This window comes from Gigantopelta aegis, chromosome 6, assembly GCF_016097555.1.
Source record: "Gigantopelta aegis isolate Gae_Host chromosome 6, Gae_host_genome, whole genome shotgun sequence".
Classification (NCBI taxonomy): domain Eukaryota; kingdom Metazoa; phylum Mollusca; class Gastropoda; order Neomphalida; family Peltospiridae; genus Gigantopelta; species Gigantopelta aegis.
The window spans coordinates 87,414,403-87,430,015 of NC_054704.1; the positions used below are offsets into that span (position 1 = coordinate 87,414,403).

A 15,613-nucleotide genomic window follows, 5' to 3' on the forward strand; every position below is an offset into this window, starting at 1 on the left:
AATCCAGTTTGGGCTTCTTACAAATATTAAGACGACCAGAAACACATTGAATATACAGACACTGATATTCTAAACAAGAAAATATATGTAATATGCAAGTTTAATCGTAGAAATATTTTATTTTTCGGAAACATCTTACAACGCAGCAAACTCAGGAATGTCCCTTTAAGAACACAGTGACAGATGGCAGATTATCCGTACCAATATACTACATATTTTATAGGAACCAGTGTTCTGTCGTCTCATTTGTAGAACGGAAATGGGCATTTATGAACACAAGTTTACTCTTACTCATTGGTTTCGTTGAATGAACTATAATTTGGTTTTGTAACAGTCTGTCAGCGTAAAATTATTAATCGGAAGACCATACAAACAACGCTTTAGAAATGTTTTAGTGTATGTTATTAATATAATACAAAATAAAAGTGAATTGTTTTCACATGTTAAAATGGTGTTGAACCTCCAAAACAAAGCGTGGAAGTGGTGGATTGCTACCAGTGTGGTAAATAACATAACAAATATGAGTTAATGCTTTGTTCTAAATAATGATATATAATGACAAAACTTCAATGTAATATTGCTGATTTGTTTAATTAAACAGGAGAATATATCAAATTAAGGAAGTAGGCTTATGCTGTGGAAGTATTTTGTATTTAAAACATAAACGCGCCAACAATACATCAGCATGTTTCGGTCATACACTTCAAACATATAACTGTTCTGTAGTAAATACACACTAGTAACAAAAACTAATGACATACGTAAGTCTAAACTATAAGTAAAAACTATCAAAACACTTTACTGACAAAAAGATATAATTAAAAACATGTGAGAGATGGAAATGACAATGAATGCTGGCAAATTATAAAAACAACAACATCGTTATTGCACTAACACGATGCTGACTAAGAATACAGCGGAATGCAAATAGATAGACACTATTATGAAACGTGTAGATCACTAATACATTTATTTATTATATAACGTTTAGTGAAATATCTTAAAATATTAGTGAAATAAAAGTATTATGAGTCACTCAGTGACGATAACACATTTTAGAGTGAACATTTCACTATTTCACTCTAAAATGTGTTATCGTTACTGCAAATAGTGTTATCTTCACTGTAAGAAATCCGGAACTATTTTGCTGCTGGTATTTTAAAAATAAAGGTAAATTGCCAAAAGTTATATAATAAATAGAAAATTTCATGTTTTTGTCAAATATGATTTATATCTCATCTCGTGAAGTTTGCAAACATATCACACTCGTCGCGCAAGCGCGACTCGTGAGATATGATTGCAAACTTCACGAGATGAAATATAAATCATATTTGACAAACACATGAAATATCCTCTATATGTTCCAGGAAATGTGCATAGATCACCGTGTACCCTTATTGCAATCCAGATTTACACAAACACATATACGTCAATTCTACAACACTCCCAGGATTCATCCGCTGACACACACACATCAGTTAACATAACATAGTGAGGTATCGTTAAACAAACAGTGCATTCCGCATCAGTAATTCAACAGTTGTGACCCAATTGCGCGAAAATTAATATTACCGTTAAATAATCGTCCTTTGATGTTTACACCGCTGCTTCCGCTTATAAAAATAAACCCATGCAGCTTGATATAAAACAGCCCACACAAAACTGTCTGGTATACAATTCATAATCTCTCTCTCTCTCTCTCTCTCTCTGCTTGGCGTGTATGTCTTAGCAATATCCCTCTACATCAAATGCGTATCAGGGTTCCCTTTTGACTAAGATAAAATGGAATGTTCACCCTGGGTCATATCAAAACGGAAGATGTAACCAGTGGCATACCAATGTGTGTTTTGTTCTTTTACTTTCACGTTCAGCCAACCGCCTTCTTGTAAGCTGTATGTTCAACAGTTTTGGCAGTTCTTCTGAAGGCAACATTATGGAGTATGTATCGGTCGGATGAGTGGCTGTCCTCATATATGATGTAGAAAAGATGCATCGTAATGTGGAGTGACTGTCCTCGTATAGATGATGCACCAGAGTTAAGCTTACCGTCATGACGTTCACAAAACATCTTTGGGACTGATCTGTCCAGGGATACAACCTGAACGTTTTAATTGTTTTTGTCATTTAGTTTTGACGAACTGACTTGTTGATGACATTAACAGACCAACACACTATTCCCCTTCAACTCACCGACATTAACAGACCAACACACTATTCCCTTTCAACTGACCGACATTAACAATCAGCATCTTTACTCTCTTGGATGTTAATCAAGCTAGGCATTACGCATTACAAACTGTCATAATTGCCAACCACCTGCTATAGTATTATTTCACGATTTCTCCTTGCACCTCTCTGATTCTGAACATGTCGGTCTACTGGAATCATTATCATTATATCATTTTCTCCAGGATGGAATGTCCATATTGTAACAGTGGCCCATGACTGATAGATCTGTTTAGCGGAGGTATAGTTAAAAACAAGATCTAATGAGTTGTCAGTAAAGGTCGTCATCATCGTTAACTTTCAGCTTAGGCGCCACGTTGCCGTAATAATGGAAGTCGTTTGCGTTGTCGTAGATGGCTCTCGTTTGTCGGACATCGGTGCCTTCGTCGATCACATCGTTCTCTTCAGTCCCTTTCTGTAGAGAAAACAAATCAAACCAATGAGGTGATGATAAACTGACCTACACAAATTATTTTGAAAACCCCCACCCTATATTATTATTACGGTGAAATGTAAAGTATATACCTTATGACTTGCATCAGTTCTGAATCCAGTAATTTGGACGCAGTTCAGAGGATCCATAAACATGCTAGACTTTTATATCTTTAAGTTCTATTATTGACAGACTACAACAATGACTGTTTTGTATAACATACACATTAACTCTTGATTAAAGGCATATTGTCACAGACCACTGACCTATTTAATGGTCAAACAAAGTATTACCTGAACAAAAATAATTTGATTTGTCCCTAAATGTACTTTATTCAACCATCTTCATAACCACCATACTCCATTTATTAATGACATTTTGTAAAAATAATTGAATTATGGCAATGGGCCATAATTCAAAACATAAAATTGCCGAGAGGGATGACATGGATTTCACTCCATCATGATTCAGTTAAGGTGATGCGATAGCTAGATTTGGTTTTCAACAATTAATGTAATTTTTATTTATTATCCATTTGTAGAGAAATAAGGTCCTTAAATCCGTGGCAGCATGCCTTTAAAGCGAGGTAAAGTTTTATAGAAAGGAGAAAACAAAATGGTCTAACAACACTTCAGCAAGTTTCAAATTATATGTTTAATGCGATTATTTCAGCACATGGTCTTGAATAAGAAAAAAACAAAAACAAAAACAAAAAAACAAAACACCCAACACACAAACGCACCAAATATGCTTATTCTATAGAAAAGCAGAAGAGCATATTATATATGCTCTTTCCCACAGTCAAGAAGGCACATTCCACGGCACATGTTTTGACTATATTCAATTTGTTTTTCACGGCATATTTCGTTTTTAGCATAGACATTTTTTTAATTGCAGGGGTTGAAATACAACTTTATGAAAAGTTAAAGTTTGTTTTGTTTAACTACACCACTAGAGCACACAGATGATGTCAAACATTTGGTAATTTTGACATAGTCTTAATAAGGAAACCCGCTATATTATTCCATTAGTAGCAAGGTCTTTTATATGCACCATCCCAGACAGGATAGCACATACCACGGCCTTTGATATACCAGCCGTGGTGCACTGGCAGGAACGAGAAACAGCCCAGTGGGACGGGCATCGATCCCAAACCGATCGAACATCAAGCGAGCGCTTTTAAAACTGGGTTAGGGGTGGGACGCAGCCCAGTGGTCTAGCGCTCGCTTGATGTGCGGTCAGTTTGGGACCGATCCCGGTCGGTGGGCCCATTGGGTTATTTCTCTTTCCAGCCAGTGCACGACTGGTATATAAACGGCCGTTGTATGTGCAATCCTGTCTGTGGGATGGTGCGTATAAAAGATCCATTGCTGCTAAATGAAAACAGTAGCCCATGAAGTGGCGACAGCGGGTTTTCTCTCTCAATATCTGTGTGGTCCGTAACCATATGTTCGACGTCATATAACCGTGAAATAAAATGTGTTGAGTGCGTCGTGAAATAAAACAGTCCCTTCCTTTACAGCTGGGCTACGTCTCGCCCCTACAACCTTATGAGGTCACTTCTCTATGTTTTGCAGAAATAGCCTCATTGTTTCTTGAGTTACCTTCTTTGTCCTGCTCTTCCTGAGGCAGTACTGGAAGAGGCAGACGACAGACGACAGGATGATGCCGGCCAGCAGCACGAGGAACATGCCCGCCACGTTCTGGAAGTCCAGGGATTTCGTATCCGCGCTCGATCGCTGGTCCGGACAGTTCTGGCGGCGCCACCATCTAAAACAGACAACATATACACTAAGAGAGAGAAATATGGAGACACTTGGAATTGAAGACCAAATTTCAGTCACTATTAGCGTCGTACTGTCTGTTTAAAGATCACAGATGTAATGTGGGATTGAATGTCAGTAATGTGAGAATGAATGTCAGTAATGAGAGATTGAATGTCAGTAATGTGAGACTGAATATCAGTAATACGATTAACTTCTTTGAGGTCTTTTTTTATTGCAGTCATACTTCCCTGTTAGTGTTGGTGGGATCCCTCGTTTCTTTCTATCAGTATATAATATGTTTTTACAACTGTCGTAATATTGTCAAGAGTTACATGCAACAGATATATCATTAAGAACAATTTGAATGTTTTTATTCTTCACCGTCTTACTGATTTATAGAAAGCTTTAATACAGGGAAGTATGTTGAATTTTGCATTAATGTTGTTTTGTTTTCTTGTAGTTATCTGTTACTTGCAGTGTTACACACAAAATGAAGCTATTTATTTAAAGTTCAGACTATCTCATGGTCCATTCCTTGACGTGGTGAGGTAGCTTGCATGTCTCAATGACTCGGAGAGCTTTGCCAGTTGGAGCATCAGCTCCTGGTAGGGTCACCCAAGCTGGACTGGTCAAAGGATAGAGACTAGACTAATATGGACCGGACAGACAGAGGACGTGAGTCAAGAAAGACAACTGTCTAGGAGAAGCAAACTCTAAAATCAAAACTGTGCTGGAGAGGCTCAGCATCCTAGTAAGGAAACTCTCCTAGGAGAAGGAAAACTCCAAACTCAAACCAAGTCCACTGAAGTCAAAGTACAGAAGTTATGCATCAGCATTAGCGTGGAAACCGAAAGGAATTGTCTGTACATGCACCAAGCTCTATGATCATCATCAAAATCCAGACACAAAAGTATGTTTATATCCTTTAGATATATAACATAATACCATGCTGACGAGTAACAGGATAGATAATTCTACTTTTAAGAGATATATATTAATTTTATAAGGATGTTTTTAATACCGATCATTTCAAAATAGAAGATAAATATAAGATAATTTACTGCGATATAAAAAGAAATGTTAAAAATTACTTTAGAGATCGAACAATAAGCTATTAGTATTTCATAGAAACTGTACTTACTTTCCTTCCAGCCTGTAAATGATACCATTATCATTCAGCTTGAGTATTGCCAACGAGATCTTTTCACCAAAAGGTGCGTTTTTCCTTGTGGCTATTCCGTACCCCTTGAGATCAAACGGGTGACCTATTTCCATCAGGTCACAGTCGGCGGATATCTCGTGGCGGATGGTTGGCGAATCCCATATGAAGGCGTACTTCCCTAGGCGGACTCTCTCGAACCCGTTCTCAACTCGTCTCACCATCGACTGAGGTCTCAGCGTTGACATATGCGCCCACATCTTTGCATAGTGTGTCATTTTGGTGTAGTTAAAAAAGTACTCGATCTGACTATCGTCCACAGTGCCATAGTCGTAATAATCCTGGTACGCTAGGTCTGCCGCGGAGTGAATGCCAACATTGGAGATGGTGATGGTCAAGAAAGCTGCCAGGTTGGCTGTGTAGAGAGAGATGATGATGAGTGTGAAGAACCACCAGGCGCTGCTCACCACACGACTGGAGATCGCCACAGGAGCTCCAGTGAGGCTTCCCCGGAGGAGTGTGCCCCAGATGTACCACAAACTCTCGATGAGGTTGCCGGAGTAGGAGCGGCTCCTGTCGCGGTTGACGCGGCTGACGCCGAACAGCGCCAGGCTGACGACGACGAAGGAGACGAAGATGGCGCTCCACACCATCTTGGAAAGCGGCGAGAGGAACTGGAAGATCCACAGGCGCTTCTCTGGCTTCTTGATCACCACAGTCGTTCCCTTCGTCATGAACGGCTTCGTGAAGTCCACCACAGTCGATCGGATCGGAGACATCTGGAATGGGGCTAGAGCTATGTCGGCTTTCTGGAGGAAAAAAACAACACAATAAACCAATATAAAACAAAACTTTAAAATGGAAGTAACTGCTGTAAAACGAAATTTAGTATACATGTATTCAAAATATTAAAACCTATTTTATATTGCACCAATAAAATGCAAAAACCATTTAAATATTTTGAATAAAAGTGAAGCGACAATAGGTGCAATATTTACAATAACCTCTCTTTCAAGATTAGACTATGTGCTGTCTTTGAATCAATGAAGCCAAAATCTAGTAAAATGCATAAACATTACAAAATTCTGATATTTACCGAATCATGACATTTAATTGGGGAGCTATAACAATTTAACCCTACCATCAATAGTGCTTTTTCACAAATACCAACATTCAAATTTAGACCACAGGATCCCGTTTTACGAAGCGATCTTAGCGCTAAGATCACCTTAAGTACATATGGTTGTTATGCACTTAAGGTGATCTTTGCGCTAAGTTCGCTTTGTAAAAAGGAACCCAGGCCTTCTTTTTACCTGTTTCTTTTTCATTTATTCATAATAACATGCATTTTTTATTTACAAAAAACCGTAAAAATGCCTGAATCTGATGCCTACATTATCAACGAGCTCCCGGATCATGCCCGTCCACCCGTACGACTTCAGACTGCCGAACTTTCCATCCGGGACCTGCGTGATGTTGTACTGGAACTTGAGGATGTTCGCTATTTCCATTAAAACGTCCACCAGGTGGCCCTCAAATCGGTCGTTACCCACTCGAGTCTCGTGGTCCTTCTTCAGCTGGACAAATGGCGGCTCCTGTGACAAATTGAACCAAAACATATTACACTGTAATATTGAAGCAGAATATAAAATAAAAATAATTTTGAATTCTTAATCGTACTTTGGTACAAAAAGAGTCCAAGAAATATTTGGAACTATTCATAAATCAATGAATAAGCTGTTAAATATCGGTATTTGGTCGTTATAATAAACTAACTTTCATCTCATAGGTGATTTTTCTCACTGCTCTACCAAGTTCTTATCTCTCGTACCATTAATTGCATATAAGGTTAGCATAAAATATTATAGTGAAGGCAAAGATGCTATTTTACAGGCCCGTACAAACAATGGAAGTGAAGGGTGTGTATGTATTACATTCTACTGATGGGGTGGGGTATGCACATTTTAATAATTCAAAGAAAATAGTTCTAGGACTCAAGTGGGAGCACATACTCACCAACCCCCTACCCCAACCACCTTGTTTCAACATGTTTTAAGATAGGTAGCTGCATGATGCTTATCACTGTTGCTCAACACATCAGGAAGCCTGAGCTATAAACGCATACATTTTAAAGGATCACGTTAACACGACTATCCCATGTTAATGTTTACTATACACGGTGCGTAGCGTGGTTTGGACATGAGGTGAGTGGTGGGTTCGAATATGAACCTAGCGGACCTTTTTGTTTACATTTTCTTCGAATACAAATATAAATACCCCAATATTGCACTGTAATAAATTGTGAGCCTCAGGGCTCAGGGTTAATCCGACCCTCCCCCCTCCCCCCCACCATCCTACGCCCCTGTATACGTACTATTTTGGTGGTGACTCGTAGCGGGGTGTGCCCGAATACGTCCCCGAGCGCCCTGGTGACGCTGCTGTACGTCTTGGACGGGTCCACTCGCTTGTACAGGCCGCTCTCGTTACTGCTCCACGTCCCCGTCTGAAACATACACACCACACCATAAACAGGGCCGTACACAATAAAACAACGGGTGGGGTGGGGGTGGGGGTGGAGAAGAGTAACCAAACTCATGACAGTACTAAAAAGTCTAGCTAGACAAAAAAAGAAGCTCTTTCAAACTGAAAAAAAGGCAGTTTTTCGTATTTTTATTCCATACCACCATCACCGAATATTCCCAGTGAACTCTGTTTAAATATATCAACACCAAAACACTGATTTATAGAAAGAACTGTTCCAAACAATTATCACATACGGCAGCTGTTGGAAGCGAATAAAAAAAATATATGTTTCGTACAGGACTTTGTGAATGAGGTACCAGGGACATGCGCTAACTAGAATATTGGTGATAAATATAAAACAAGTATGTTCGTCATACCCTAAATCCGAGGTTGGAGAAACAAGGACTGGGATGTGGAGGTGGACAGCAAAAAAAGTTGAAAGATAGGAGTTGCCAGATCGGGAAGAAATGAGATGAAATTCAAAGGAGAGAAAGGAAAGAGGGCAGTGGGATAAAACCCCCACAAAAAAAACACACAATCCGCCACTGTTGTGGGTTTGTTGGAAAAAAACCTATATTTTCATGCTATAACAATTTTATTTAATAATGTTTGTGGTGTGTGTAATAAAAACTGTCTCTTATGCACCGATATGACTATTTCTAGAATAACACTACCCAAAGCAACCAAGCTACTCAAGTTAGAGTTAGGTCTGATAACCGACATAATGTATCACTTTCCTTTCATTGAGATTAAGTGATGATCACCAAATCTGTAATGATTTCTGAATCGGTCTGCAACTTGTGTCTTAATGACAGAGAATGTTCTGAAGCATACCGGAAGCAGACAGGATATTGCTCTGCATAAAAGGATACAAATACATGTACATAAGAACAAGAACGATAAATAGACTACAGGAACTTCAACTTATATACTTCAGTTTTGTCCCCAATGTTTCTATCGAACCGTAGCATTCCTTACACATAATATACACTACGATTGAATGAAACAATTCCTTACGTACACATATATTAATAAGAAGCGTTTATTCCATCAGCACCTGCACTACTTCCAGTAGGGTCATACACTAGGAAAGACGGACATGTTTTAGTTAACGACGCACTCAACACATTTTATTTACAGTTATATGGCGTCAGACATATGGTTAAGGACCACACAGATATCGAGAGAGGAAACCCGCTGTCGCCACTTCATGGGCTACTCTTTTCGATTAGCAGCAAGAGATCTCTTATATGCACCATCCCACAGACAAGATAGTACATACCACAGCCTTTGTTACACCAGTTGTGGAGCACTGGCTTGAACGAGGCCATACACTAGGTTAGATTATATTATTCAGCACTTATACTACCTTAGGGTAGTCGACTATTTTATTAAAATGCCACCAGAAGCAAATCTGATCATGATTAATATAGCTTAAATATTTGTTTAATTGTGTAACTGCATATCCTGTCTGTCTGACGCGCAGCATACTAGCACCTAACAGTGGGTCCCAATGCCGGACTATTATAGACATTGTAATGTAGTCATTTAAAAGTATTGCAAATTCTATTCTAACTAGATCCAACCATGCCCTCTTTACCATATAATTTCGTATGGCCGTAAGTTAACCTGGAATACCAAAACACCTTTCTATTAAGAGAACTTAAAATATATCACATTTGTATGTATACCACTTACACAGAATGGCTAGTTACCAGATGCTAAGTGTTAGGTTCGCATCCCAGCACTAGCTACAAGCCAGAGTGTTTTTTCAGCTGTTAGCAACTCATTAGGGATGTTTAAGGCTACTACACGGAATTCTCTCTCACGAACACCTACCTCCTATTTTGTCCAGATAGCCCATATAGCTGAGGTGTGTGTCCAAGATAACTAACTTCAAACTTGATTGGATACAAGGTCGTAAATAAATTAATAGTATTCACCTTGAACGGTTTATATAGGCAGGTTAGACTCCATGCGTAATAAGAATAAGAAAATCAACATTTTCAGTGATATAACTAATTATTTCTGAGAGCATACGAAGTTAAAGTTAGTTTTTTCTAAAGACACGCCTAGAGCACATTGATTTATTTACCATCGGCTATGGGATGTCAAACATTTGATAATTTTAACATATATAGTCCTAGAGAAAACCCGCTATATTTTTTCATCTTTTATATGCACTTTCTAACAGACAGAACAGTACATACTAAGGCCTTGCACACTGGTTGGGGCGGCAAAAACATCCAATCAGATAATGAATCCACTGAGGTGATTCGATCCTGCGACACGAGTACCTCAGGCGAGCACTCTACCGACTGATATAGTTCTTACCTCTAGATCATACAGTACCCACTTTAATAGTATATGTTAGTATACGTAATATGTTATCTGTTTGCATAGGTCCACTTCTGAAGTTTTATATAAATTACACATTCTATGAATAACGCCACAATATAACGAAGACACATGCAATGCCAGGGATGGAATGTCAAGCAGCATCGCAACTGACAGACACGTAACACATGCAAGCAGAAAAAGCCATACACCTGTTTGAATCACAAATCACCGACCCAATATGCGTGCAGAACTAGCGATATACGTGCCAGTGACGTTATATTATCAGGAAAATATGTACTCATGTGCAAAACAATCCAGTTCTTCCTGACATGAAAATGTTATCTGAGTTATTGCTATACAATTTTGTGTCAATTTGATAATCTAGTCTAGTACATTTAAATAAGATTATTTGTAATAATCATATGACATGCATACCTACTCATAAACACTAGCATGATCATGACCAACTTCACATGGCGGTAGTTACTAGACAAAATTACTAAACGTCATCGATTGTTTTGTTTTTATAGTCACCTGACCTGAATCCTATTGAACAAAATCATGTTTGAAATTTGAGAAGCCTTTTAGTAGAATCTGCAAGAACTTGGTGACATCTGAACTCAAGGTTTCATCTTACATAATCACGCATCAATACTGGGTTGTGATATCCACCCAGTGCATATTACTGCTAAAAATCGAATCACAATTATGTACTTGTTCAGTGTTACATGTTATATTACATTATTTATAACCCAAGTGAAGTTATCACTGATATTTCTATTGTGGTTAGCACATAATGTGTGGGTAACAATAGCTACCATCCAGACTTTTAAGCCGTGTTCACACGACAGAAGCTTATCCGGATTAAATGTAATCTATTTACTAGGACGACTTGGGTTAACTTACTAACGGTAAAAGTTAATCAGAGTTACAGCAGGATTTCGGTTAACCTGCTTGTGCTTGCATACATCAAAGGTTAACCAGAGTTAAATCTGGTTTCAACTAGAGTTAATTTTCTTGCGTTCATACGGTAAAAGTTAACCGCTGTTAAAACATTTGAAACCCATATTGAAAGTAAAGTTAAAATTAACCAAGGGGTTTATTGCGTTAACACAATGGAAATATACATATAAATTATAATCGGATCGCATTTGACGTCTATGTGAACACGGCTTTAATGAGGCACAAGCTCTAAAGGGTCATTCAGTTATCAACATTTGTACCAATGTTTGCTGAGAGAGAGAGAGAGAGAGAGAGAGAGAGAGAGAGAGAGAGAGAGAGAGAGAGAGAGAGAGAGAGAGAGAGAGAGAGAGAGAGAGACTAACAGAGAGTGGTGTGAGAGAGAGAGAGAGAGAGAGAGAGAGAGAGAGAGAGAGAGAGAGCATTTCAGCGTACACTTTTAAACAGAAAAAGTAACTTTATTATGTACGCAAATTGGGTATGGGGTGTCACAAATAGTACTACTTATAGAGTTGTAAAAATGTTGACAATGTATCGTGAACATAACATAACAATTATCCAGCATTTTGAGCCTGGATGTTGGGATGTAAGTTTGTAATCACCACGCACCGTCGTCACTTCACTCTCACTATACACAATGGAAATCCCAGGAACACAACACGGCTTTGAACAGAAAAGAGTAAAACAGATAAATAATAAAACAAAAACTAAAACAGGCTTTTTCAGAAATGATCACATGGTAGCAGTTTACAATCTGTTAAAGCAGACATCGTCCATAAAATAAAGTTAAATAGTTTGTATTTACAAAACCCACAAACCAATAATTGGGATGCAATCATGTGACTCTTTCTGAAATAGCACTAAACAGATGTTGGATTATTTCAGAAAAACGCAAATATTACTACAGGTTATTCTTAATATTCTATATTAAACACAAATTATGTTAATGGTTTCCTATTCTGAAAATAATTCAACTGAAATTTACTTTAAAAGCAACTGAATAAATACATGTTAAAATGAATAGGTTACAATTCTAGAAATAACTGAACCAAAGGTTTACTCTAAAAAGTACTTCAAACATATCAACATTTTACTCCGCTTGTATTTCAAAAATGAACTGTAGATATTTTGAACCGTGTTAATTAACATATCACTTCGTAGTGTTAAGGCGATGCCACATGATATAAATGCCATTAGACTAACCGAATGCATAGCAACCAATAAAATCGTAATGCTTGTCTTGTCAATCGGCTAATCTCGTAAGATGCACTCGTATCGTGTGGCGTCGACTTTAGTGAACAATTCAATAAGTATCTTATTTTATTTCAATTTATTTTCGTGCTTATATTCAATTAAGATTCATACACGCTGTTCCGAGCACACACCTCAGCTATCTGGGCTGTCTGTCCAGGAATGAAAGTTAGTGGTTAGTCGTTAATGGTTAGTGAATAAATATAATACGTCACTTTCTAATTAGTGGATGTGTCAATAGGTAATATTAGGCCAATTCGTAACTGATGTGTCTATGTGTACTAACTAGCACGCCAATTCTCAGTTTTAATATACCAATTCCTAGTTGATGTGTCTTAATAGTCCACTTCGTAGCATAATACTCTCTCTCTCTCTCTCTCTCTCTCTCTCTCTCTCTCTCTCTCTCTCTCTCTCTCTCTCTCTCTCTCTCTCTCTCTCCTCGGCATCGGTGACGTCGTGGTTAGGCCATCGGTCTACAGGCTGGTAGGTACTGGGTTCGGATCCCAGTCGAGGTATGGGATTTTTAATCGAGATACCGACTCCAAACCCTGAGTGAGTGCTCCGCAAGGCTCAGTGGGTAGGTGTAAACCACTTGCACCGACCAGTGATCCATAACTGGTTCAACAAAGGCTATGGTTTGTGCTATCCTGCCTGTGGGAAGTGCAAATAAAAGATCTCTTGCTGCCTGTCGTAAAAGAGTAGCCTATGTGGCGACAGCGGGTTTCCTCTAAAAAACAGTGTCAGAATGACCATATATTTGACGCCGATGATAGATAAAAAATCAATGTGCTCTAGTCGTTAAATAAAACTCTCTCTCTCTCTCTCTCTCTCTCTCTCTCTCTCTCTCTCTCTCTCTCTCTCTCTCTCTCTCTCTCTCTCTCTCTCTCTTGTTAGTAGAAGTGTTGATGTATGTACCAATAGGCCAATACGTAGCTCATTTGTTAATGTATATTAATTCATCAATAGTCAGCAGCATTGTTATTGTGCATTAAAACACCACATACCATTGCTATAAAAACCTATTTAATATGTATTATTTTGAGATGTACTAAAATATACATGCAAAACATATTCATTCAATTGAAGAAAAAAACCTAAACAAAAAACCGAGTTACTACTGCAAGAATCCATGCAAGTGTACCTTTAAATTATATACACATTAGCTGTAGTATATTGAATGTGAAACACAACATTACGAGCGTGCATATCTATAATTGATATCTAAGTGTTGTTTGTATAAATCTAATGAATATGTATAATATTATTACAAACAACCGTTTCTATCAATTTGCGCTTAAAATTATTCTCAAACCAGCACTTTGGGAGTCAAGGTCATACCCTCAAATGTCCCCAATGAACAATCTTTCTGTCATTCCCCATTTCAGTTCCCAATGGCAAAAGCGAAAAATGTTAATCATTCATCCGAAAACGCTATTATGTGAATGTCTCGTGCGTAGACACGCGCAGAGCTATGACACATTGCGCGCGCAGCTCATAGCGGTGAAACACTCCGGCGCCTAACAACGATCTTATCTTTGGAAAGAGTGACGTCACAGAAGGTTCTGTAAATAGTTCCTAACACAGTTCCATTATTAATTAATTCCAAACATAGTAGCCAGCACGGCGATGTTTTTGCTTTGTAAACCAACAGATAATGGACCTTTTACAAAATAAATAAAGGCACTACGTTGTTAATTTATGTCATCGTATCAAGCAGGCATATACTGACGAAATTAAGTGGGTTTTTTCTGAAAATGTGATTTAATTTTAATTTTATGATTAGTATCTTCACAACACACAAACTATATGTATGTAGGAGTTCTCTCTCTGTGTGTATATGCGTCTATATGTATATATACATGCATGTTTGTACGAACACACGTACGCACACAAACATGCATAAATACATGCGTGTGCATGTGTATAAAGACGTTTTGTAGGTATATAACATTCATAGCCTACATCTTTTTAAAGTTTGCTAGATGTAGAGGTACCTATTTACAATCAGAAATTAAATACCTGTAAAACAGTTGTATGATTCAAGCACGATTACAGTTTGCAAAGCACTGGATTATGCAGAGAAAGGTTAGTTATGTTAAGAGAAAGAACATAATGCTATAGACAAACGGAAACTGTACACACCGAGCACCCACTTTCAGGGGACACGACGCCATTTGACTGTTGATGTTGATAGGGCAACACACGAGAATCCGATGTCGTCTTTGTACAAACAAAACAAAATATTAGTGCTGCTACAACAAATCAGCTAACTGGTTACATTATTAAAAAGAAAGAGAATAAATAAATAATAATAAATGAACCAAAGATACTTTAATATGGCAACTAAGGTTGTATAACTGGAAAACAGACGCCATAATCAGACGTGTGTGTAAAGACATTTGGTAAGGGGTGGGCGTCTAAACTGTGGCAAGCGAAGTTTTTAAGGGGGTTATGTCATGCTCTCCGGAAAATATATTAAAAGAAGAAAATGTTCTTGGAGTAGGGATCTTTCAACTCCTTATCAGGACCCCCGGCACACGCGCTTTCATAATAATAAAATTGCAAATTCGGCGCCCTCCCCCACCATACACACACACACCCTCCATATCTAAAACAAAAAACGGTAGAATACGACCTGACTTAAAAATGCTTATTTTAATCTTTATAACCCGATCTACTAGGAATAGATTTTTAAAATTATTATTTAAGACATTTTTACACGGTCATTACGGTTATCCGAATCTGTTTTTGTTTTTTTAAAACCATAAATCATTTTTGCAAATGTTCCATTGTTATATACCTGAAAGTATACAAGACGTTGTCAATATTTACCCAAATGAGGAAAAGAAAGGAATGTTTGCTTAACAACACCTCAGCACATTTTAATCCACGGCTATTTGGTCTCAACCGTTATCCATAATCAAAACCGTATCTCTACATAATGCAGTCCAGTAA

General features: G+C 38.0%; 1 protein-coding gene across 1 annotated transcript in view; it reads right to left on the reverse strand.

Moving 5' to 3' along the window:
• Nucleotides 1-1,247: 1,247 nt before the first annotated feature.
• The window catches only part of LOC121373909 (glutamate receptor ionotropic, kainate 1-like), a 46,761-nt gene continuing 32,395 nt past the window's right edge, over nt 1,248-15,613 (reverse strand). The window contains exons 8-13 of the mRNA XM_041500725.1: nt 14,801-14,878; nt 7,959-8,087; nt 6,979-7,179; nt 5,567-6,393; nt 4,264-4,429; nt 1,248-2,641 (exon numbers count right to left, since the gene is read on the reverse strand). Of these exons, the coding sequence (XP_041356659.1) occupies nt 2,498-2,641; nt 4,264-4,429; nt 5,567-6,393; nt 6,979-7,179; nt 7,959-8,087; nt 14,801-14,878 (1,545 nt within the window). The 3' untranslated portion in view covers nt 1,248-2,497. The remainder of the gene's footprint in view (nt 2,642-4,263; nt 4,430-5,566; nt 6,394-6,978; nt 7,180-7,958; nt 8,088-14,800; nt 14,879-15,613) is intronic.